Source organism: Anas platyrhynchos, chromosome Z, assembly GCF_047663525.1.
Source record: "Anas platyrhynchos isolate ZD024472 breed Pekin duck chromosome Z, IASCAAS_PekinDuck_T2T, whole genome shotgun sequence".
NCBI lineage: Eukaryota > Metazoa > Chordata > Aves > Anseriformes > Anatidae > Anas > Anas platyrhynchos.
Window position 1 is genome coordinate 58,276,039 of NC_092621.1, and position 24,994 is coordinate 58,301,032.

At 39.5% G+C, this 24,994-nt stretch overlaps 2 protein-coding genes across 12 annotated transcripts in view; both read left to right on the top strand.

Moving 5' to 3' along the window:
* The window catches only part of PPIP5K2 (diphosphoinositol pentakisphosphate kinase 2), a 51,233-nt gene extending 46,050 nt beyond the window's left edge, over positions 1–5,183 (top strand). For 8 of the 10 annotated variants that reach the window (XM_038171374.2, XM_072031524.1, XM_072031526.1 and 5 more), the window contains 3 exons: positions 134–265; positions 1,845–1,973; positions 3,394–5,183. In XM_038171374.2, coding sequence (XP_038027302.1) covers positions 134–265; positions 1,845–1,973; positions 3,394–3,491 — 359 coding nt within the window. In that variant the 3' untranslated portion in view covers positions 3,492–5,183. The remainder of the gene's footprint in view (positions 1–133; positions 266–1,844; positions 1,974–3,393) is intronic. The other 2 variants (XM_072031523.1, XM_072031527.1) reach the window with 1 other exon arrangement.
* Positions 5,184–10,382: 5,199 nt separating this feature from the next.
* On the top strand, positions 10,383–20,190 carry MACIR (macrophage immunometabolism regulator). 2 transcript variants are annotated; one of them, XM_038171018.2, is made up of 3 exons: positions 10,412–10,533; positions 14,869–15,145; positions 17,802–20,190. In XM_038171018.2, exons 2-3 carry the CDS (start codon positions 15,089–15,091, stop codon positions 18,444–18,446), a joined length of 702 nt encoding a protein of 233 aa, XP_038026946.1. In that variant the 5' UTR covers positions 10,412–10,533; positions 14,869–15,088; the 3' UTR covers positions 18,447–20,190. The 2 variants fall into 2 exon arrangements, with proteins under 2 accessions (XP_038026947.1, XP_038026946.1); XM_038171019.1 differs by lacking the exon at positions 14,869–15,145 and having other exon boundaries at positions 10,383–10,533.
* The last annotated feature ends 4,804 nt before the right edge of the window (positions 20,191–24,994 follow it).

Sequence of the window (24,994 nt, forward strand, 5' to 3'; positions counted from 1 at the left end):
TTCAAGAGTACTATGTCTGCACGTGCTGATTTAAAATAAGTACTTTTTGTCATGAATTAATAATTGTCAATGCAATAGCTTAAATCCTGCCTGAAGTCTCGAAATCTCTTTTCTTTATTATTTTTCCATGTAGGTTTTGAACTATATTCCATGGTGCCTTCTATTTGCCCTTTGGAAACTCTACACAACTCCCTGTCTCTGAAGCAGGTGGATGAATTTCTCGCCTCTGTTGCTGCTCCATCAAGGGAAAGTCTACAGGAGACATGTACTGATTTTGTTTGTAATTACGTTCATTTTAAGTTATTAAATAACTTATGTCTAGTTAATCTTTCCAATATACTACAGATAACAAGTAACCTAAAATTTTGTTTTTAAAAAAAAAAGGAAGAAATAATTTAGATAAACTATAACTTTAATTTCTGCAGTATCATCTTGCTGTAAGGACACTGTTAGAGTCAATTAAAGTAATGCCTCTGCTGTAGTAGTATATATACTGGTATAGTAGGTTAAGGACTTCCTGAAAATATAATTTGTTTATTTTACACACAAATAGCACATTAAGGACTCAACTGTATGGTCCACATTGTTAGTTAGATGATGAGGAGTTCTTTTTAATGAGCATGCAGTGTTTCCAGCTTTGTATTTTATAGTTTTACAGCTGGTAACCTCAGCAGAGTAGTGTTGCCTTTTATATCTTAAAATTGTGTTATACCCTGTTTCTTTCAATATTACTTAGTGTTTCACTGTATAGTTGCAGTTACTTAGTTTATGCTGTATGTTTAATATTTAAGTTATCTTGAAATTAAATCCAAACTGAATTCTATACATGGGTATGTGTCCAGGAAGGTGGTTTCCCAGTGTATAGTGTGCTGCTCTTTCTTTGGAAACAGTTTCAGTTAGGTTAGATTTACCACTTACTAGATCTGTTACAATTTGTACGACCGGTGACTGGAAAACAGTCTTGAAGAAATGCTTAAAGACTCATTCTCTGGTGAGAAAAAATTATACTTGTTAATAAGAAAGTTTGTGCATAACATTGATTCAAATGTGATGTGGATGTTAAGGATTTTTCTTTTTTTTCCTTTTTTTTTTCTTTTTTTTTCTTTTTTTTTTTTTTTTACTGTTGCTTTATTTAGGCTTCTACATCTTAGATTTGAATCAGTAGCTAATTTGATAGGGTAGAGCTTCTATATCTGAGAAGGAAGATAAGCAATTTAAGAAAATTGATGTAACTGGAAGAATTCAGAGTCTCATAGGCATTTCAAAGTTTTCAGCTATTTAAAATGCTTTGTTATGCTGGTTAGGAAGATAGCATTACTTCAAGATCAGTTCAGAATTTACAGTACGCAAGACAGTATTTTTAAAATACTTCCATATAATCTGTATAAAGGAGTAGCTGTAAATCTGACTTGATAGAATTGAGGCCATAGGCACTTTGTTCCCCCTCTGCTTTCTTTTAACATTTGCAGTTGTCTGCGGTAGTCTATTGTATGCACATTTCATAGAAGTTTTGAATTAAAAGCGATTATTCCAGTGCGATCTTCATAACCTATGAGAAGAAGCACTAATGATGTTGCTAGTCTTCTGGCAAAGCATTTATTACTGAAATTTGGCTTAAGCTTCTGGGCTGCTTGGAAGTTATGTCAATTTACTGAGGTGAAAGGGAGATTCTTGTCTTTCATGCATTAAAGTTACAATTACAGTCAGTAATTTGTAACTGAGTTGCAGGTTGTGTAACTGTGGACAGATAACAGTTCTGTGGCTGCTATTTTTAGTATTTTGCTAAGGTTAATGTATTTTTATTATTAATGCATGTGTTCTTTTATTTTTGTTTTGCTTTTTAGCTTCTCCAACTTATATGAGTCCCCTGTCAGGAAAAAAAATTTCTTTAAATACATACACGCCTGCAAAAATTCAACCAACACCACTTGAAACCCTGCCTGAAAGGCTAGCAATAGAGAAACCAAGCCCATGTAAGTAACTTCTTTCAGAGGCAGAATGACTAACTTCACAAAATTATTCCAGCAGTAGGGATTTTTAAATTTTTTTTCATTGTTTCCTAGGGCAGCTATTTCTTAACTTTACTTGTCTGTGTAGGTGGGATCATTTTACAAGTCAACTAGAACTCAGCAGCATTGCACAAATTGTTTTAGCAGTTAAACTGTACTAATAGTTACTTTCTTTTATCTTCTAAGTGTTTGAAAGTATTTCTGTGGCATCTAAATTCATGGGAGTTTGTTTCGTTTTCAAGTATGACAGTATTTCTAGCTATTCCCAAGAGAGACAAGTGGAGAAAAAGTATCCACCATGAAGCATAATAATGAACTGACAAAAACTGTTAACCATTCCTAAATGAAGATCTGCTATTGACAAAACTGGGGAAGTAAGAAAAACATCCTGGATAATTTAAATAGAGACTGTATGTGGGCTTTGATAGCTGAAAGAGAGAAGAGAAACTTCCCCACAAAACTTGTAGATGCAGAAATTGAAAATATATAAAAATGAGCTGAAAATATTGTTAATGCTTTGTTAATAACAGTAGCTTGCTGCACGCAAGAAATTTTTCCCTTACTAATTAAAATCACACACACACACACACAGTATGTGTGTCATTACAGTAAAAAGCTTTCTTTTTTAAAATGTTTGTGGGTTTTGTGTTTTTTTATTTATTTTGCTGCTTATTGGCATACACAGTCCTGGAATTTGCAACAATACTTGCAAAAAAGAAAAAAAAATAAATTACCTTTTTCACCTAAAACTAAAACATCACCATGTTGCATTTTTCTCTTATTTTCACTTACGCTATTTATGGATACGGTTTATTTTTAATATCCTTGGCTTTGCATACTTTCATCTAATAGTGCTTTATCTGAAAAACACTTTTATGTTGAAGCCTGTTTGTATTTGCTTTAGGAGTATGTTTTATGATATATATATATATATATATATATATGTATTCATACACACACACATATGTATATATATTTTTTTTCTGGCTCAGTACTAGTTTTTTCAGATGTGCTAATGGGTCTTTAAAATTTAAGATTATAATATGAAAAGCATTTATTTAAACAAATGTGATATACTAGATCAAAGATTTTCTCGAAGATGCTGTTTGAAAATGCAGAGTACATCTTCTAGGATCTTCCAGGCCTCTGTGAAGAAGTTCACCTTCCCTTGGTGGTACTGGAGGCCGGAATGTTTTGTTGAAAAAGTGACATGCTGAGATCAACAGTAATTCTCTTAGTTCGTTCTGTATCTCAGTGCCAATGTCAAGGCAGTTTTCCATTTCATGTAAAGTAACACTTTCCTTGTATTTTCTTGCTTTTGGTGTTTTAGCATGGATATTCTTATGTGTAAAATCTAATAGATTTTTTTTCTTTACCTGTACAGCTTCCAGTGGATCTTCTGTTTGTGTATCTAATGTTAAGCTTGAAGAGGCCTCACAAGATGTAGAACTTAGTGGCGACACTCTTTCTGAAAAGAAATGAAATTGATAGACAAAACTGGAAAACAACTTCGTAAACAATTTTTAGTGTGCTTTTAACTAAATTATTAATCATGCAAAACCCATTCTTGTCTGCAGTTTATAGTTCGCTTAATCTTTTGTTTATACAAGGTTAACTAATGTGCATTCTGTGTATTTAGGTCAAATGTCTTATTTTCTAAAAAAAACAAGAAATATATTTATTCATTTGAACTGCACACTTTCAATGGAAAAGCTGCACATGAACCTTTTCAGTGTCTTCAAATATCTACTGTAAACTTGTACAAAAGAGAAAATCCCAATCCAGTGGTATTTGTTACAGTGGCTCTGCTGATGTCACTATAATGAAGCATTGTCTGTTGTCATTATAAACTTCTATTTTCAGGAGTTTATAATTTGCCTGTGAACTTATTTTGTTGGCTGAAATTTTAACACACATCTTGGATAGAAGCTTTTTCTTTTTTTAATTTAATTACATTTCCAAAGAGATCTCTTTTGCCTGTTTTTAAAGATAAGCAGGTGTTTTCTGCATTTGAATAATTTTATATCATATATGCTGCAATAATTAGGCATGGTGGAGTGAGTCAATGTATTTTCACTTTTGAGTCTCCTTATTTTTACTCTGTGTTTACATCAGACCTGTAACATTCAAATATACCTTCTCTTCTGTTGTTTAGTATACATGCTGTATACGGGTACCTGTATATCATCCAGCAGATAAAACTGTCTTTTATATGTTTTTATCAAAAAATTCTTTTGTTTACTAAAAAGACAGTTTTATTTGCCTTGCCATATGTTTCTACAATAAGGTGATATTAAAAAGCAGGATTTATAAAAAGAGAAACGGTTACAGCTGGTCTGCTAGTAGGTTTATCATAAAAATTGTAAATATTCCATCTATACTTTATTCCCATCCCTTCAGAGTAGACAGAGACTGCTCTACCAGAACTCAGTGGTTAATGGTGCAAAATACTCAGGCTTCATTATAGCATGGGAATTTTCATCCTTCTGTCCTTTCAATCTATAGGGTGAACAACAGCTCTCATTAAAGAAAAAGAACAATGAAGATTTTATAAGAGCTGTGAGAAGCATTATTATCTCTGTGGAACCCTGAGTTACTGGGTTATGTAGAGTAATGATCTGGTCTCAACAGTTCTTGAGATTTTCTGTGGCATGACAAATCATTTAATGATTAATTATCCCAAATATATGAAAGTATTGTCCACTTTTGTAAATTCAGGTGGCTGACTATTAATTAATGACTTAATAAACTACAGGTTAATGATTCTTTTCACGTTTAAGTTGCAGAAGAGGTAGCTTCTGAGTAATATTTTTAAGTAGGGCTCTCACTTGTTTCCAGAGCCATTGCAACTATAATTCTATTCACTTTGCCACAGGATCTGTTTTCAGCGTATACCACACATGAAATAGCTTTGGCACACTAATTCTAAAAAATGCTGGTTAAATACCAAAAATATGAAGGGTTTCACAGCTATATACTTAAAACATTTCATTTTTTTGTAGTGTAATTGTTATTGACAGTGTTTGTCTTGCACACAACTGAATGTACACATTGTTTACCATTTAAAAAATACTGTTTGAATATAAGTATGCATATCATTCCAGTCAACCAAAGCTGTGGCATAACTTTTTTTTTTATGTGCTCCTAAATAAAAACAAGATCACTGGCAACTTTTGTTCATCGAATTTTCTCTTTTAAAAGTGTATTTGAAATGCAGTGAGTAGTTGAATCAGTAGTCTCAGTGGAAAAAACATTACAAATATGCTGCTAATATACAAATACATCAAAATTACTTCTCATGGTAGGCAACGTAACTTAGAAGAAATAGGAGTTTAGCATTTTATGCTCAAAACACTCCTCAAAAAGGTAAACAGTCAAGTAGTCACACATTCTGCTGTGTTTCCTAATGTTCCAGAGTGATTCATAGAATGTGCGTTGGAAGGTCCCCACAAGGATTGAGTCCAACTCCTGGGTCCCCACAGGACTCCCCAAAATCAGACCATGTGTCTGACAGCATTGCCCAAACACTTACTGAACTTAGGCAGATTCAGTGGTATGACTGCTGCCCTGGGGAGCTTGCCCCAGTGCCCGACCACCTCTGGGTAAAGAATCTTTCCCTAACACTCAGCCTGACCCTACCTTCTCATTCCATGATGTTCCTTTGGGTCCTGTTGCTGGTCACCAGCGAGAAGATCTTGGTGCCTGCCTCTCTGACTGATCACATTAAACATAAAACCACTGTTTTTCTGTTTCTGCTTACTACACTGGCAATAAGGCACAATGTGGACAGTACTAAGCTGATTTTCTGTACGTTCTGACCTCCAGAACCTATTTTTATTCCAGATTCTTTATGCAATTGGATTTTCTCTTCCATTAAACTTTTTGAACTACATGTCCTATTTCAACCAGATATGACAGAGGTCTGAAAGATTCACAGAAAATCAGTGGTTGAATACAGCTGTAACTCCTGAAATGGTACCACACTGATACGTAGTTTAAGTGAGCAGTTGTTTCCTTCAGACATCAAGCAAGCATCTATACCAAACAGCACAAAACCCAAAAATCCTTGCTAAAACTTGCACATTTTTTTTTAGTGCTTCTTTGTTATAATAAAGACATATATTTGAGTTCTACTTATAGCAAGTGAATTTTGCTGAGAGAAATCAGATGTGCTTTCTTAGCACAATTTGTAGGAATCCATACATACAGGCCTAGAGAGAGGCATAGCTAGGGAGGCATACAAAAAATCATATGATCAAACTCATCATGCAATCTGGTCAATAGCATCAAAATCGGTAGAGTTCAAAGGAAGATAGCAGAGGAGCTGTAACTAAAACTTCTAAGAGCCATTTCAATGTAAGTGGCAGCACAGGGATTTAACAATGATCTATTATTTCAGTTTTCTTTATTGGTTTACAGCAGTTATATTGTTGGTAGACCCATAAGTAAATTGAAGAAAAAAACAATGGAGACTCCTAAAAAGTCATTTCTGAAGGAATTGCTAGGTGGTGCAAGAAATGAAGGCTAGTAGCCACTTATGTTTCTTTTTTTCTTTTCAAATAATGGCTTTAATATTGTCTGTTTTCATGGAGAGGACAAATCTCAGTAAGTATTTTCAAACAGTAATTTCTCATCTCCCACACCACCTAACATAATATGCAGTAACAGCTCTCCAGTCCAAACTTTTAAGAATGTTAAATTTTCATACGATTTGCTAGAAAGGGAAGAATCAGTTTTCTGAAATAACACTGAACGTGACTAGACATCATGTTCTAGTCTTTAAACTATACTGAGACCCTTGTATGTTTTTCTATTATAAAGTTGCTGGAAAAGAGGAACTCCTGTGGGAGTTAGGTTAAGTCTACTGATAATATTTACTTTCAAAAAGAGTCAGTTTTGCTCTGATCCAAACATAATTATGTGGTTGATGGATTCTAGTGAGAAATTCTCTGTTTTTAATCAAGTGGTGAATGAGAAGTGCAGGACAGGTGTATTTTACAAAATTAGGTTAACATTAGCCTGAAAGGAATGTATGCTAGATTTCTGGGGGCCTGAATGTATCTTTTATTCAACACACTTTTGAGAAATGCAACATTCTAGATCTGTATAATCTGATGTCCAAGTAACATGGAAACATTCTTCGAACGGTATTTTGTGGTGCTCCACACTTACATATCTCCACACTTACATATCTCTATTTTATTCAGTAGGAGGAACAAAAATCACCTGCAAAGGAGAACAAGGTAATTGTGTGATTTTCATTTTGTACCAGATCAAGAATTTAATAAAATTGCAATATCTTTGCTTACAGCAAAGCCAGTTCTTGTCTGGGTGTCTCATTAAATCTCCTCTTGTTCTAATAATGTCTCCCCAGAAGAAAGAATAACCATTCCTTCCATAAGATCATTATTATTTATTTTATACTAATATGAGTAGTAACACTGCTGTGAGTCTTAAAATCTGGGCATAAGCCCATTTGGACCTTGTCTTACTTAGATTCTTGATAACTTTTAAGTTATTCTTTGGGATGAGGGCTGGGAATATATTTGGATTTAAAATATCATTTCCAAAGGTTCCATAAATTATTTTAAAGGACTATTATGGGATATATTTTGAACTATTTATGAATCTTAACTAAGAGTCTATGCTCCTTTTTTAAAGAGGATGGGCACAGTAAATGCAGAGTTACAAATTACTGAGGCCTGCACAGAAGAAAAGCAAATAAAAATAACTCAGAAGAGGGAAATGATGTACTTTAAATAGAATTAAAAAAAAGGAGATTCCTGTCTTTTCTAGACTGAATGTTATGTACTGAACAAGTAAGCACTGATCCAAACTACTATTTCCCGTACATTTTGACCTCGCTATAAATGACGCATTCTGCCCACAAACTTAAATAAAGTTAAAAAAAAAGACCATAGGAACACAGAATAATTCAGATAATAATAACCTCCAGAGGTCTTCTGTCCAATCACTTGTTCAAGTCAGGGTCACCCATGAAACCAGACAAGATTATCAAGGATTTTATCCAGTCTGGGCTTGCAAACCTTGAAGGATGGAGAATGTACAACTTCTGTGAATAGCCTGTTTCTGTCATACACATGTCTTTATCAACTATTTTTTTTTTTTTTTAACAGACAAGAACTTGGTTTTGATACAGTTAGGTTTGCCTGAAAGACCTAGATTGTTATTTGATCCCTATGCAGATCATGTAAAAATAACATTGTTTTGTTGCACAGTAAATGGCAAACTTACTACAATTTTAGTTTTCACCATGCATCTATCTGTACATTACCTGATGGCAGAGGTTTTGTGTAGAGTCTGTGATCTGACACTCATGGTTGACATAAAGACATTTTAATAGCATAGAAAAGGAAGGGAGAATAATGATAAAAGTATATAAAAAGCAAGTGATGCACAATGCAATTACTTATCACTGACCAATGCTCAGCTGATTCCCAAGAAACAGCCACATACCCTCCCCAGTCAACTCCCCTATTTTTATTGTTCAGCATGACACCACATGGCATGGGACATCCCTCTGGCCAGCTGTCCTGGTTCTGTCCCCTCCAGCTCCTGGTGCACCCCCAGCCTCTTGCTGGTAGGGCAGCACCAAAAGCTGAACAGTCCTGGGCACTGTGTGAGCACTGCTCTGCAACAACTGAAACATCAGTGTGTTATCAGCATTATTCTCATCCTAAATCTAAAACACGGCACCATACCAGCTACCACCCATGAGTCAGTACAGAGATGAGCATGGGCCACTTTTCTTGTTCAGCAATATCTAAAGCCAGCTGGATGGACTTCATTTCTTCAAATTGTCTCGATTCACCTTCTCCTTCAGCAGTTTCTGTGACTTACCCTGTAGGACTCCATACAGCAGCCTTCTGCCTCCAATACTTTCCCACAATATGTCAGGACCTATCATGAACAGAGCACATTGCTTCTCATTTTCTGGTAGCTTGTTATGCAGTGGGGCTTCTTCAGTACCTCACCTCTTTCTGTGGCGATATTCTCAAATCTTTGCCTTCTGGCCAGTCCACAACCACTTCCAAGACTCCTGGGTGACTGGAGTTTCATAATCAAGCCCGCTGTGTGATCAGTTTGACCCAGTTACTCCACGTAGCACCAGCTGCATGATGTTTAGAGGGGACCCTCCCTTTGAACATCCAGCCCAGCCCTGGTAGTCAGGATGCTAGGAGGAGCTGTGCTTCCGTTCCAAGAGAGTGGCTGCATTGTTTGCTGCAGGGTTTGGAGTGGCCACAGAGCCCACTGCAGGTGTTGGAGCCGTTTTGGGTAGGCATGGTCCAGGCCCCAGCATGCTGCAGTGATTCATGACTCTGGAATTGCCAGGGTGATGGCACAAGTTTTTCAAACGTTTTACCAGTTTTTCAGGGTTCTGCATTTGTTCAGGGGTAAAGTTCCAAAATAGCGGAGGTACCCTGGACTTGCTTAAAGTATTTGACACTGTCCTACGCTAGCCTGCACTCTGTGGGTGTCCTTGATGAGGCAGAACTGTGCTGGGGTCCTGCAAACCTGTCTGTCCACCACTCTGGTTCTGTGTCCCAAGGAGCAATGCCTGCTAGGTTGCTCCTGGGGACACCTGCAACAAAGATGGACATTGAGGCCCTGGAGTGTGTCCAGAGCAGGGCTATGAAGCTGGTGAAGGGCCTGGAGCACAAGACCTGTGAGGAGCAGCTGAGGGAACTGGGGGTGTTTAGTCTGGAGGAGGCTCAGGGGAGGCCTCATTGCTCTCTACAGCTACCTGAAAGGAAGGTGTGGGGAGCTGGGGGTCGGCCTCTTCTTGCACATAACTAGTGATAGGATAAGTGGGAATGCCCTCAAGTCATGCCGTTGGATGTTCAGGTTGGAAATGGAGAGACATTTCTTCTCAGAAAGAGCAGTCAGGCACTGGGACGGGTTGCCCAGGGAGGTGGTGGAGTCACCGTCCCTGGGGGTGCGCAAGGAAAGGTTGGACGCGGTGCTTGCGGACATGTTTTACTGGGTGACACTGGTGGTAGGGTGGTGGTTGTACCAGATGATCCTGGAGGGCTTTTCCAACCCCAACCATTCTGTGTCTGTAAGCAGAGCTCCTCCGGCGGCTCCCGCCCCAGCCCTGCAGCTCGCAGGGTCACCCGCAGGGGGAACCCGCACCGGGGCGCTCAGGCCCTGCCGCCGCGCTTCCTCCCGCTCCCCCCGTCCCTGCCACAGCCGGGGGGAATCCCCACGGCCCCCTCCGCCCTGCGCCTGTCCCGGCACCGGGGTCGGCCCCGCGGGGCCCCGCGGCTCCCTCAGGGGCGAGCGGCGCGGGCAGGGTCCGAGGCGAGGCGGGGCGGGGCGCGGGCGGCCGCTAGGGGGGGCCGGGCCCGACGCTGCCGCCGCGTCCCGCCCCCGGCGCCGAGAGCGGGGCGGGGCAGGGCCGCGCCGGGCCGGGCCGGGCCGGGCCGAGCCGGAGGGAGCGGAGCGGAGCCGAGCGGGGCCCCGGCAGCTCCGCCGCCAGCCTCGGCGCCGCCCTGGAGCTCAGGTAGGAGGCGGCCGCGGGCCGGCGGCGGCGGGCTGGGGGCTGGGGGCTGGGGGCGGCCCCGCCGCGCTGGCTGTGCCCCTGCCGCCCCTCGGGAGCGCGCTGCTTGCGGGGCGCGGGGCGCTCGGGTTTTGTTCCTGGTTCTCCCCTTCCTCGGGGAAGGGCGCTGAAGATGGAGGAGGGGCTGAGATGGAGGGAGGCGAGGCCCGCGGGGTCGTGCGGCTGCAAGGAGCCCGGCGAGGGGCTGCGGCCGGGCTGGGAAGCGACCTGCGGGGTACGGGGGTGGTGGGTGGGTGGGTGGCACCTCTCCTGCAGGCGCTGGGTGCCTGCTGCGGGCTGTGTCCCCTCGGGACAAAGCGCCCGGCACTGGCACAGCCTGGGCTCAGCACGCACACGGCAGATCCGACAGCGCGCACCGCCTGCAGTAAGCGTGGCGCTTCCCCCGTAACTTGCGGAGCGCGCCTTGTTGTCTGCCTGCCGGCAGATGCAATCAAAAGAAATGGCATTGCCTTGCCTGCTGGGCCCTGAGCGCACCGCGCTGTGTTTGTTTACGGTGGCGGCTCCGGGGCGCAGAGCCAGAGCCGAGCTCCCGGGCTCCCAGCGCGGCGCTGCCGCTCGCGCCGCTCCTCTCTGAGGTGGGAGCAGCGGGCACCCCGCGGCCGCCTCGTTGGGCTCTTACAGGAGAAAGTCGGTGCCTCTCCGACACAACCCATCGTGCTTTTAAAACTTGTCTCAAAAAGTTGCCTGTTTTTCTTATTTAACAGGCAGTTTAATTTGTAGATGAGCCTTTTTTTGTTTTATACCCCCAAGTCAGCTAACCTGGAACTTGAGAGAAGATGACTTTTTGAAAATGAATTTTTGGCTAGCGAGAAGGTGAAAATCAAAGGTACAGGGAAGCATATTCTTTGTTATTGCACAGTCTTTAAACTTAACTTCAGTTCTTACTAGCTGAAGAGCAAAGTGATCTGTGTCGCGCCATGTGCCAGCTTCCTTACAGGTGTCACAGGGCTCCGGCTTTAGCTGAGCAGCCGTAGGGAGCGGCCATTTCGTGGTGGACAGGAGCATCCCCGTAACAAGGGTGGGTCAGGGGGCAGCACTCATCTGCGGCTCCAACCAGCAAGAAAGGGGCATTGCCAGCTGCAAGGGCTGTACCAGTTTCAGAAACATCCCTCTCTGTTAAACACCTTCATCTGGTGTTACTTGGCAAGGAGGGACTACATGGCCTTCTTTCCCTCCGCTTTCATTTACTTTTCCTGCTTGCTCAGTCTGCTTATACAAAATTCATCAGCCTGGACCCGCTCCTGAAATCCCATCTGTGCAGGCGTGAGCTGTGTCAGGCTGGCCTGGCCTGCGGGCTGTCACAGCAAGCTCGTCCTTCCTCAGTAACTCATTCACCATCCTCTGCTGTCCATAAGGGTGCTTGTAAGGATGGCCATACTTGTTGTCTGTTTAGGGCTGAATTAATAACAAGAACTAACAAAATAGGTAACTGGCTCTTGCAGGAGGCAGGTGGAAGCAACCTTCTTTTGCAGAGCACGCAGCAGCCCGTTGTCCTGCTCGCAGCACGTGGTGTACCCGATGGTTGTACCACCTGGCTCAGGGGTTTCTCCATTGCCTGCCCACCAGGGCAGCGCCCTTCCTTCCCACCAGCCTGCCAGGTGCTGCCCTCACGTCGTTCTTGCAGCTGCAGAGGGGACTGTCCTTCTGCATCTCATCCTGAAGTCACCGCGCTGGCTCTGCTGCTGCAGTTGTATCCGATCGTCTGAGTTTCCTGAGGCTTGTGGGGTTGTGACATGAACCCCGTGCGTAATTTCATTTTCATATGTTTATATTAGAACACAGCTTAACAGATTTTATTTTCCATTCTCTGTCTGAATGTTGCCTTATGGGATGCAGCAGTTTAATGTTGCCTCGGTCGCTCTTTCTTTGGCTTAGAAAAGTTTGGTATTTCTTAAGGAATGGAAAAGTGTTGACGAAGAATGTGAACGGTTTACCAAAACCTTTCATGGGCTTGTTCTGAGATTTCTTTTCCCCCACACCCTTTTCCTGTCTCTACAAAACAAGGTATTGGTCTGTAAGATACACCGCAGGTTTTTCAGGGAGCCTTGAAGAGCATGGTGAAGCAATGTTTTTCTAAGTGCCTTCTGCTGAAGGGTTAAGAGCCAGTTTAAGAGCAGCCATGGGCCAGCAGCAGCAGTGCCTGCCTGCAGCGGTATCACCAGCCTGCACTGGAGGGGCTGCAAGCTGCACACAGCTCAGTCTGTGGGCTGTTTGCCCCTGCTCTGTGTACCAAAACCTGGCACCTTTGTGGTTAATTTTCTAGAGATGCATTTTAGCTTGACATTTCCCTCTCCAGTAAATAGTTCAGGTGTTTTAATTGCAGATCTGAAATAACTATTTCCAGAAACCTTTGCTCAACAAGCACCTAATTCCATCAGCATGTCCATCAATGACAGCAAAACAAGATGGGATTTCAAGGTATACGTACTGTGTGTATATGGATTTTTTTTTTTTTCCTTTCAGGCTGTAAGGGCAAAGCTGTAGTAAACCTTTTACTTCCCTTCTTCACAAACAGAGATGATTGAAGTACTTGATCAACAATGTGTTGGCTTTACACACGATGGATGACATTACTTGCTGTGTTATTTCCTAATGTCTGATAGACAATCATAGTATCTTTCAATTGCTTTGTGTATTTTAAGAAGTAACAGAAGCACAGAGAAGGGGAGACATTGAAAATGGTACTACTTTGTTGACATCTGTGTCCTGTATGTTTGATGCCTGTACACGGTTGGGATGTGCTGCATGTATTGCCACTTCCCCTTTTGCCGCTCGCTTACTGCATGTTAAGAGTATTTTATTGGTAAGACAGATCTTTGTGGTTCTTAATAAATGAAATTACCTGCAGGCTTGCCATCTTGAGAAAAAGGAAAAAAAAAAATATATATATATATATATATATTATATTTTAAATCTACTTGGATGGGAAGAAATCTAATGCTCATCTAATAACAAATAAAATGCGTCCTCGAGGCATCTTCTCAAATTAGTTCATCTTCTAGTTGAGAGGATAGGTAATAATGGAACTTGCAGAGAAATGACTCATTTTCTGAGAGCAACTTATTGTAGAGGTTTCAAAATAACGCAAGCTTTTTATAAAGATTAGGACTGTCAGGGGAAACCCCACTTAGATACTGAATAATTAAAGCTGTTTTGTTTTTGAGCCGCTGTCTCTTTGAGGAGGAGACAAAAATAAGTAACACAAATATAAGTAACACATCTAACAGAAAAAATAATATGATCAGAAAAAAAAGGCAAAAGGTGTCCTTGGGTACAGAAAGAGCACATGGCTACAAGTCATTTCAGGGCTCTAATCCAAGACAACAAACAATCAACTAGTGTGGTATGATGCTAGTAAGCAATACACATTTATTTGTTTGTTTTTATTTGCAACATGCTAATCCTTGAGCAGCAACCGATACCTTTGTGAAATACTCAAAAATCAGAAAGCTTCAATATATGTAAAATGTGTGTTTTGTTTTTTTTTAATGTTATTTATTATTATTATTATTATTATTATTATTATTATTATTATTATTATTATTATTATTATTATTATGTTTTTTCCCTCAAAGTTCTATCCTAAACATGCAAATACATTCTTTGAGGAAATGATTTATAAGAGTTAACCTAGTATTTCTGTTAATTTTTCTTTGGTTTAGCCAGCTTTCTTCGGCTGGATTGGGTCAGATTACTTTATGTGCAGAGCCTGCTTTGTAGTTTGAAGAGAATCATTACCATTCTGTAAAACCTTACTGGAGTGAAGTGTATTCTGGAAGCACTTTTGGTGTAATTGGTCAAGTGCGCCCTCTTGGCTGTTACTTTCAGTTGTTTCCCACATTTCCCAAATATTTGAAGCAGCAGCAAAGAAAAGCGTGTGCCATCTTGTTCATCTTCCCCTTGTTTTGATTCTGCACTAAGTCTTTAATTATAAATTATCTTGAAATGGCATCACTCTTGTCATTCTCTGAGAAACGAGAAGAAAAGGCAACTGTGATCTGAAAACCCAATCCTTTTTTAAGCTGAAGGACTGTTTTTCAGTGTTGTAACTGATGAAGAGTATTACTGACAAACTCACACTACTGTAAAACAACAAACCTGGTAGTAGTCATCTCCTTAGTAGTGGTCGTATAACCATGGAAATGGCCTAAAATTGAATCAGAAAGTGTTAAAAACATTTGTAGGTACTGGTGTCTACATTCACAAGACACTGTGAATCTCTCAGATGATTTTCTTTTATAGAAGTCCTAAGTAATGTTGCTCTATCTTTTTTACCAGATAAGGAAGCAAAGCATATTGAAGCCATATGGCAGCTCGAGTAAGTCACATTAAATCTTGGGGAAGAACAGCTGAACACATACACGCTGGGTTTTGGACCTCTGCCTGTGGAGCTGGCCAGTCATGCCTCGCACCAGCGAGCAGTGCTGTTCCCATAAGCTTCTGATGTTGATGGCAGCAAATCCTGCAATTTGGCTGCTGATGCCACTGTTGTTGTCAAATGTCTGTCGGATTTCTGTTCTGCTCGCACGTTGAAGCTCTGCAGTTTCAGACTGAGGTACCAAGCTGAAGTTTGCTGACTTGAAGGATTTTTCTCCTCTGGGTTCTCCTTTGTGCTGTTTTTGGCCAGTGAAGGCTCGGTGTTCTTCCCCCACCTTCTGGTTGCTCTTTGAAGTTGATTGCTTTTTGTTACCGTGCACACACCCATCTTTCAGGCTGACACAAATTAACGTTTAAAGCTGTACTTAGGAAAGGGATCTCCAGTTCTCAAGTTGTTTTTGTGTTTTTTTTTTCATCTCAAGAAGTTCATGGGGGCATCCTTCCCTCTCTCTCACTCCTTAGGGCTTGCATTATTGTTGCAGGTGTTTACTTTTTTTTTTTCTTGGTTATTGCTGTTTACAAGTGTCTTGATAATTATGCATTTCTAACTTTGCTGTATGACTGTTCTACTTCTAGAATTTAGTTGTACTTTTTCTAGCATTGTTTCTATTTTTTAACAGAACAATTTTTGTTTGTTTCTAAAGTTTATTGGGAAGATTTTTGAACTGCGGGGTAAAAATTAGGAATTTAAAGAAATATCTGTGTTTCTTGGCTAGAGCGTGGGGTAGCCAAAAGTTTCAGTGCAAGACTTTTCTATGCTATTGCTTCTAGTAACCTTGGTTCCTGATGTTATTGCTGCGTGAGGAATTCTCATGAATATAACGCCGTGGCTGAAATCTCACCATGTTATTGTCTCACTGGCAGGTACACTACTACAGCAGGAGACAAACAACTGCCTCTGCTATTCTGAGAGTCTTTATGGCTACATAAATATATTTCAGAATGTCCGCTAGAGACAATGGACCCTATTCTTGATTTTTTTATATAGTAGTTAAAAATATCGGGTGTTTGGTTTATGACGATATTTTCATTTTTCATGTATCTTCTGCTGTGATACATGTACATGTATTTTTAAATCGAAAACCCTTATTGGATGAAGTGTGTGTATGTATCTGTAAAAGCAATGCTGTGTAAAGCATGTAGTGAAGAATCCTGAGTAAAGCCTTGATTATAAGAAGCGCTGAAAAAAGACTGTAGTAATTTTACTCATTTATTGCAAGAGGACTGGAGCAGGAGGTTGATTTGAGACTAGGCTGTATTCTGGTACCCGAATAGAAAAAAGGCTTACATTTTGCATGAGGACAGATACTTTGTTCTTGTGAGTTTGATTTGCACACAACTTTCACCTGCTATATTAACAGAAGTGAACAGGGAGTCATCTTGATGGGATTTTCTGTGTCTATCTCCAAAAGGCTCAATAAAGTGTGTAGGTAGTGGGGATACTTTTCTTCCTCGCTTCTTGCACCCTTGCTCACCTGCCTTTGGCCTAAGTCCCTCAGTATGGCAACTCGTTTGTGAACTTTTAAAGCTGCTACTTGTGATGGCACACTTTACAAGTCAGTCTCATCTGTGAAAACCTTACTGTGCTAACAGTCATGTATAGTGCAGCTTAGAATTTTGTTTCTGCTTGACACTTGCATACTGGATTTTTTTTTTTCTTCAAGTCTCATTGCCTATAAACACTACAAAGCTTTGCTGTCGTGGTTTTTTATGCTGTTGTGTTTTTTTTCTGAAACCCATTGGTGAGGGAGTCAGTAAGCTACCACTGAGAGTAAAGGTGAAACTGACAATGAAGGAAGCGTGGATTTAGAAATGTGTGACCTTTATATTTTGCAAAAACGGCTGTGGTGTAGAGATTGTGTGAATGACACTGAAAACAAAGAAGAGTTGAGCTTTCTCTGTGCTTGGGCATCTGATGCATGTACTTGCTGTGATATCAACCTTATCTTTCCAAGTTAAAGATGTTAATGGCTTGTGGCAGAAAGTTGTTGCGCTGGAAAGGCACCAAGCTGTGTATTTGGAATAGCTGTGAAGGGAGAAGTAGGGCAAAACAGTTTATCTCCAAAGCAAATAGAAAAACCAGGTACCGTAGAAATCAGAACACCGTTTGTTCTTAAGATACTTTTAAGACTCTCATGCTGTATTTATTAAACACTAGGATACCGTTTCCTTTGTTAGAAGTATGTCAGAGTAAACAATGTGGTTTTGGTTAGCTGTGGATAAGGTGACAGTTTTTTGGAGGGGAATTCCTGAGAGCCTGTAAAGACAGCTGTTGAACCATCAGGATGCCATCCTCTCCACCTAAGACAAGCTGTTTCCACATCTGGAAGAGGGAAATGTTGCAGTGCCCTGGAGATGAGGTCTGCTTCATGGTCGTGCCTGAGGTCATAGCTGTCAGACAGACTTCTTCAAAGCTTTGTTTGCTGAGGCTATTGTAAATGGGAAAAATATGCAGCTGAGGATGGGAGAAGCTACTGTGGACATGCTAATGGTGTAGGTGGCCTAAAAGGAGGGGGATGTAAGGAATCAAGTGGACTAAAATGATGGAAAAGGTATCTGTTTTGTGTACAACACTGCTCATGAATGTCTGTAACGTATTTAGGGAATATATTTATGGTATGTGTTATTGAAAAAACACCTGAGATAACTTTAAAAGGCAGACAGATGTTTGTTGATAGCTTGATTACAAGGCCACCCTCAGTGTGTAGGACGACTGAGTGGAGAAGTGCTGGTCGTGACTCCTGGCCTCTACAAAATTTCGTTTCTGCAGTCCTCCTGTAGCCCCTCGTACTGTTAAAAGCTCTGTTTCTGATAAAGCTCTGTTTCGTTTTTAGGAGGGTAGCGCTGCGTTTAAAATGGAAGTGGACATAAACGGAGAGTCCAGAAGTGCCATATCTGCCCTCCCGGTGCCGCTGGCAGAGGTGAGCGCTGCGGGCAGGATGGAAGCTGAGAAGCCCCGGTGCTCCAGTACGCCCTGCTCACCCATGCGACGGACGGTTTCGGGGTACCAGATCCTCCACATGGATTCAAACTACCTGGTTGGCTTCACCACTGGAGAGGAGCTGCTGAAATTAGCCCAGAAGCGTACGGGAAACGAAGAGAATAAAGGGGAAGCTGGGCCTAACCTGCGCTCCAAACAGCTTGATTCGGGACTCACGCGTTCCTCCCGCTTGTACAAAGCCAGAAGTAGGTACTATCAGCCATACGAGATCCCAGCTGTCAACGGGAGGAGGAGGAGGCGGATGCCCAGCTCAGGGGATAAATGCACTAAGGCTTTACCGTGTGAACCCTACAAGGCACTTCATGGTCCTCTGCCTCTTTGCCTTTTAAAAGGTAAAAGGGCTCACTCAAAATCTCTGGACTACCTCAATTTAGACAAAATGAGCATTAAGGAACCTGCTGACACAGAAGTGCTACAATACCAGCTCCAACACCTTACCCTTAGAGGGGACCGTATGTTTGCAAGAAACAACACATGAGCTGTTGTCTCAAACTTTGAGCCAATTTCTGATCATTGCTCTGTTGCTGCAAAAATCCACTGTTGTACTGTGTACACGACTGTCCATATTGTAGGTGGTTGTGTCAGCTAAATGTTAACAGAAAGAAATTTATTTGAATGCAATCTTGACAATGCAATGTGTTAGAAGTACTTGGAGGGAGAAATCTTTCCTGAGGAAGCAGCTTCTAATGCAAACTTGAGTGCAACTGCTGGATGTTTCTCTGGACATCTTTTAACAACAAAAATTTTAAAAAGGCTTTTTTTTTTGCTTTGGGATTTTTTTTTTTGTGCAGTTAGATCTAGTGTTTACAGTAATTTAACACTGAAAAATTGGTGATGTCTGCTTGGTTGTTGCTAATTTTGGCTTGATGTTAGAAACTTCTCTTGGATAAGTACTGAAATTTTGGGGGCATTTTGGTTTCTAATTTTTGTTACTGTATTCTACAGTAAAATGTAGGTATGATTTAGGGTTTTTTTCATCGAGAGGAATATGAGCTTGGATAAATTGGATCACTTGTTATTTAAACAGTCTAGTTTAGAAACTGGGCTTGCACTGCTAATGAGGGGGAGATCTACTCATAAAATAAACCTTAGTTAATTTGCTACTTTAATCCTATTAAATTATTTTTTTAGTTCCTGCATGGAAGTAAGTGCTTTGCCTCCTCTATTCTATAAAATTTTTCAGGTTACATATGTGGGATATTTAAAAAAAAAAAAATCTTTTTGGGGATGAAGAGTTTTTGTTAGTGGAACTTATTTTTTACATCATCTGGACACCTAATGAAGGATTCACTTTAGATTCCAGTAGGTACACTGTAATGTCTGCGTTGGTGTGTCAGTAATGTTTTAATTTTAAATCATGATTTCTATAACGTATGTTAATGGAAGGTGCGAAATGACTGTCATTGCTTTGAAAATTTAGTTGATTTGAAGAACTGAACTCTTCTACTGAGATTTTTAAAGCAGATTATTTTTTTCTGATGGAGTGCAAGTAAAGTATTTCTATGTCAGCCTTGAAGAGATGATCCTGGATTATTCAGAGTAGATTGAATACACTGGCTTACTTTGTTGCTTAGGAAATTTTTATCCAAACATGACATCAAAAGCAGTTTTGACAGCTGTATTCCTAGATGTATTTAAACCATTTTAGTAACTTATGTTTGAAGATGGAAAATAGTCTTTAGGCTTTTTTTAGGTACAGTCTATTACTGAAGCAGTGTGTAACTTGGTTTTGGTTGATTACCTCTGTAGAAATTAAAATTAAGATCACGTTATTTTGAAACATAACTTATTTAATCGCTTCTTTCTGGTACAATGCCTTTTTTAAAAAAAAAAAACTTTTGTTTGTTGTTCAGAATGAATAGGAAGCACTAATTGGTGCATGTGCTGTGGAAAATGAGTTCTTCTCATTCTGACAGTTAACTCCATGGCTGTAAATGAAGGCAGCCTGGTTATCTGCATTTTACTAGTTTGGGTTTTCTTTTTTAGACTTACTAGAATTTTTGCAACAACTCATGTGTATTTTTAAAAATTAACTATGCTTCTGCAAATTTAATGTATTGAATAATGGTCTCTTCCTATATAGTCTTTTAGTTTGAAAAACAGAATATGGTCAGATGCCAAAGAGATGGGGATATTGTTTAAGAAATAAACACCACTATTTATTGAAATACCATATAAAACTGTATTTCTGGCTGAAAAAAAAATAAAAAGTGTAATAAATACCTATTGTTGTGGAGTCTTTTGCTGTATAGGAAAATTAGGGCATTTAAAAACACAACTTCAGTCAAATAATTTGCAAACACAAGTATAAAGCAGGAAGCTTGGATTTCTGTGAAATTAATTTTTAGTATTATGTTTCAGGAAATAAGACATGCAGTTATTAATTATTTGATCATGTTTCTAATGAAGTCCTGTGTCATAATTGTTTGGCTGAATTAATAGGATGGTGGCCGGTCTGTTTTGCCAAGTTCAAACATAAATGTTATTTTATTTATCTGCTCTATGACTTGCTTGTCGGAGTGCTCACACATGGAAATATTGTTTGCTTGACTGATACATGCGTGCAGTTTTCATAGGGTGTTAGCATTTGAGAGCCTCAAGTCTTGGTCTTATTTTGCTGTTTCTAGTATCTTCCACTAGTCTGTTAAAATCATAGATTAGATTGTTTCTGGCTATTAAAATTAATATGAACAATATGAACATGACTTTTTCAAAGTGAGATCTTCACTACCTGTCAGGAGCACAGAGTTGTCAGTATTCTTCGAATTAAGAGAGAAAAAAACCAAAAAGACTCAAAGAAACTATTTCATCGTCAGTTTAAGGTATCTTTCAGAGGATCAAAATTCTAATGGCAGAAACAACACAGGATACTAACACAAATCATCCATTATCACCAAAGCAGATTTGGTATCAAGTACAGATGTATAAGCTGGGATGTTGAGTCAGATCTAAAGTTCTGGCACATCACTGTTATTTTTATTAACTGTACTATGAAGGATTGGCGGGAAATCCATTTTTTTTTTTCAGTATTTTCTCCCTTTTCAGGGAGAAAAAATTGTAGGTACTCCTGCTGTGTTATGGTTCATATTTACAGCTGTACACAACACTTAGAGGAAATGCAGTGTTAACTTACCTTCTCTTGATCCATCTATTATGCTCTGACTTATCATCGGTGTTCCTGGGAGACTATTTTCTTGCTGAGCTTATTTACTGTAAGTGGGGACTGTTAACTGCTGACTAGGGCTACTGGGCTGTATGGCAGAGTGGGTAGCAGACAGGATTTAGAGCCTTCCAAAGCTGCTCTACTGCAGGGAGTTCTTGGAAGGCCAAAGTTATGGAGAGAGGTCTTTTACTCAAAATGCAGATGTTGGTGTCTGGATGTGGGGAAAGATTCTGAGTACTTCAGGGGTTGGAGTGTAAATAATTATTTAGAGGGGGAAATATAGAAGAGAAGAGGCCAATATAATTTTTAAGAAGAATTAGAAGAGTAGAAAGTCCATAAATTGAATAAAAATGGATATATATATATATATATATATATATATAAATAAATCCATAATATCTGCAGGATTATTATCTAATTGGAAAAGCTATTTGGTGTCAAACTGTATAATTTGTTTCTGAAGAGATAAGAAAGTTATCCAGAGCACAAAACTGGGTAGAAAATCTCTAAATGAGTTTCAAAATGTTATTTCATTTGGCAAAACAGAGGACTCAGTGGTGTTTGTTTGTTTTTAAAGTGTTAAGGTCACTTAAGCTAATGTTGAGTTGAGCTAATATTAAGTGTTATGGACCAATTGTGTATTTGTAGTGATAGGAAGGGAAAAATTATCTACAATATTGACTAAGCAAATCATTGATACATGACATTATTGTTTTCCAACTCTTTTCAATGGTACCAAATAATACAAAACAGAAATTGTACAAAACTTGACATTATGGATGCTTGGGAGCTTGGTCAAGCTGAAGTCAATTACTAATGTTAAACTGCATTTTAAGGAGATGTGTGCTAAGAAGAAAGAATATCAAAAACTTGCTTCGATAAACCTACAACAAAAAAATTAGCTTAGGAGGAAGACTAATCTTAAAGTGGAGCTACATTGCAGAGATGTAATAAAGTACTTCAGTTCAGCTGTAGGAAAAAATGCAGATCTAAAAATGAAGGAAAAGTAGAACTGCTATAATGATAATATCTTTAAAGAAAAACAAACAAAAACTTGGCAGCCAACAGAACAAGTGCACACTGTTTGTATGCTGAGTTGGCCAATACAGTTTTATTGATGATCTTTTCTGGGGATTATTTGCATGAGTGGTTTTCAGCGATTTGGTCTGTTAACTGGGACATCAGTTTCCATGATGGGTAGTTCACTGAACACTCCAATAGAGCAACAAAAACATGCCTGATTGAGCGAGTGTCAGAAGAATGTATTTGTAACTTTTTTTTTTTTTTTTTAGGTCTGTATCACATCACAGTTCTTATCTGGAAGTTAACTCCAATTTTCTGAGTAACTGAGAACATTCAGATATGCTTCCCCTAGATTATAATGATTTTTTTTCCCCATTTTCCCTCTTTAGTCCATCATAAAAACACCCAGGGAAGATCCAGCTCTATCTTCACGACTAGAATATGGAAAAAAATAGTGTATATATATATATATATAATTTTTTTGGCGGGGGGCAGAGGGGGGGGGAAGGGAGGAAAGGGAGGGGAAGCAGCAGGGGGAATCCTGAGTTGTATGCAGAACCTGCTTCTTATCTCAAAATCTAGGTGTTGCTAAATACTTAAGTACTTCTGTGCAGAAATCTTTCTGTGAGCTTTTATAGATGTTTGACTTTAACCATGAAGTATAGGTTGAGTTATGAGATGCAGATAACCTACCTACAAACCAACCCAAACTATCTTGTGTCTCAGGAATCACTATATGCAATTCTTTGTCAATTTTTCCTTTTCAGGCTGATGACTTAAATCAATCAGAAGCAACATTATTTCCTTTGTCCAGAGTGCAAGGATCAGTCTTTGACATTACTTCCTCAGAAGCTGCCTTTGATTGCTGAGTTTGGCTGCTTCCAAGTGACAATAGATAAGATTCAGAGCTGCTGCTCTGATAATGAAAGTGCTAAACCTAATTCTGTGCATTTTTTGTGGGATAGCTCAAGGAGGGGAACATTGCCCTAATATTTCAAAAATCAGTCTGTTTTACATCTCCTTAACTTGGTTGTTTTCTCCTTAAGCTCTAACAGCTTGGTGGTAGAGTGGCATCAAGGCAAACCCACAGAGGAAATAACTAGATTGCATTAGAGGAGATGAGGGAAGACAGCTGTCAGTCTGGAGGAAAAATCCAAAATTACCTTACTTGTACTGAAAACAAAAGGATACAACAAATGGTGAAGATATTTACTGATCCATTTCCATTGATTCTTAGGAAATAGCTGTCTAAATTTATAAATGCTTTATTTTATTGAAGAAATAGTCTGGAGTAAAAAGGGGAAGGAGAAAGGATGGAGCTTTCTGTCGTGCTTTTGTTTCTGTAACAAGTGGAGGGGCAGAAAGAATTCATCAAAATATATGAGGAGGAAGTGAAAACAAAACCTTAGGGCAGTACTGCAAGAAAATAAGAGTGAAATAATTTATGGTTTCAGTGTCAAAACAAGTAAAGATATGGAAGGAGAGGGGTTGCAGTGTGCTGGTCTCGAATCTGTCTGGATGGCATTTTTAGTGTAGAAAGCATCTGGAGAATTGAGGAGCAGCGTGGGACATCTTAGCAAAATGCTGTTCAGAGCTGTGCTGCAGTGAAGGTTGAAAGGAGGAGCTTGGGGCTGTGCAGCTTTCATGTAAACTGTCATACTCATATGCTTAAATGAAATTTAGAGAAACCTTCACAGGTTTTGTTTAGTTTTCTGGAGGAATAAAACAATAAGCTGAATACTTTAGGCCATCCAGATATGATCTCAATTCAAATGCACTGTTTCTATGGTATCCTGCAGCTGTACATGGAGACAATAGGCAGTTGGTGCAACTTCGCACTGTTCTTTGACGAAGCTAAGTGTAGAAAGCTGTCAGAGCAAGAAAAAAAAAAAAGTTTGATCTGTAATGTTTATTTGTTTATTTATTTTCAGTAAACAACAACAAAAAAAGGCTTCAAGGTTCTTTTTGTGTTCCAGTACCAACTATGGTTTTGTGTACCAACTATGAAGTCTGGTAGGATTACTGCCCTATTTCCTTTTTGCTAGACTCTTGCCTCCTCAAACTCTTGATGACCTGTTATTTCTGTGAAGGTGAAGGAGACCTGAGTGCTAAAATATGCAAGAACTTTCAGAACAGCGTTAACAGCTTGAACTCTATGAAAAACTGAGCAAGGCATGATTCTCTGTAGTGCTTTACATTAACCTATTTTTCAGAAACTCAAAAAATGTTCAAGAAATGTGTTAGGTACTGAGATACATTTAGAATTCTATTTAAGGCCAGAAACATTGCAGTACAGAGCTTCACTGTGTGAACTACAGTCTTCAAATGGGTAAACAGAGGGAGAGGGAATGTCACAGAGCGCTAGAATATTTACTGGCAGAACACCAAGATTTTCAGCTAGATGAATGAGAGAATGAGATGTGGTGGGGAGAAGAAAGAAGTAAATGTACAATTTCTCTTCTGCCTTAGTTCCATGATGGTTTTGATTCTAACTAGGACTTTTTTTTTATTAATAGTTTTTTCCTTTATTTTATTTATTTATTTTTTTTTAATGAAGGAGAACTGAAAGGTATCAAGAACAGCTACAGCTTCATGCATCTGACTGTATGCAAGATTTCTACCTATCTGTATATATTATATTCCATTAATCTTTAAATTCCATCCTTCAATGGAATTTAATTCTCTTATTTTTTTTTTCAGCATACTGACATTCTGCTGATACTATTACGGAATTAGTTTCAGTAAAGAGATAACTATAAAGAAGCTGTTTGATATTAGAAATGCTGATGGTGTCAGTTAAAATGATACAAAAAACTTCAAGTAAATGGTGGCAGTCTCAC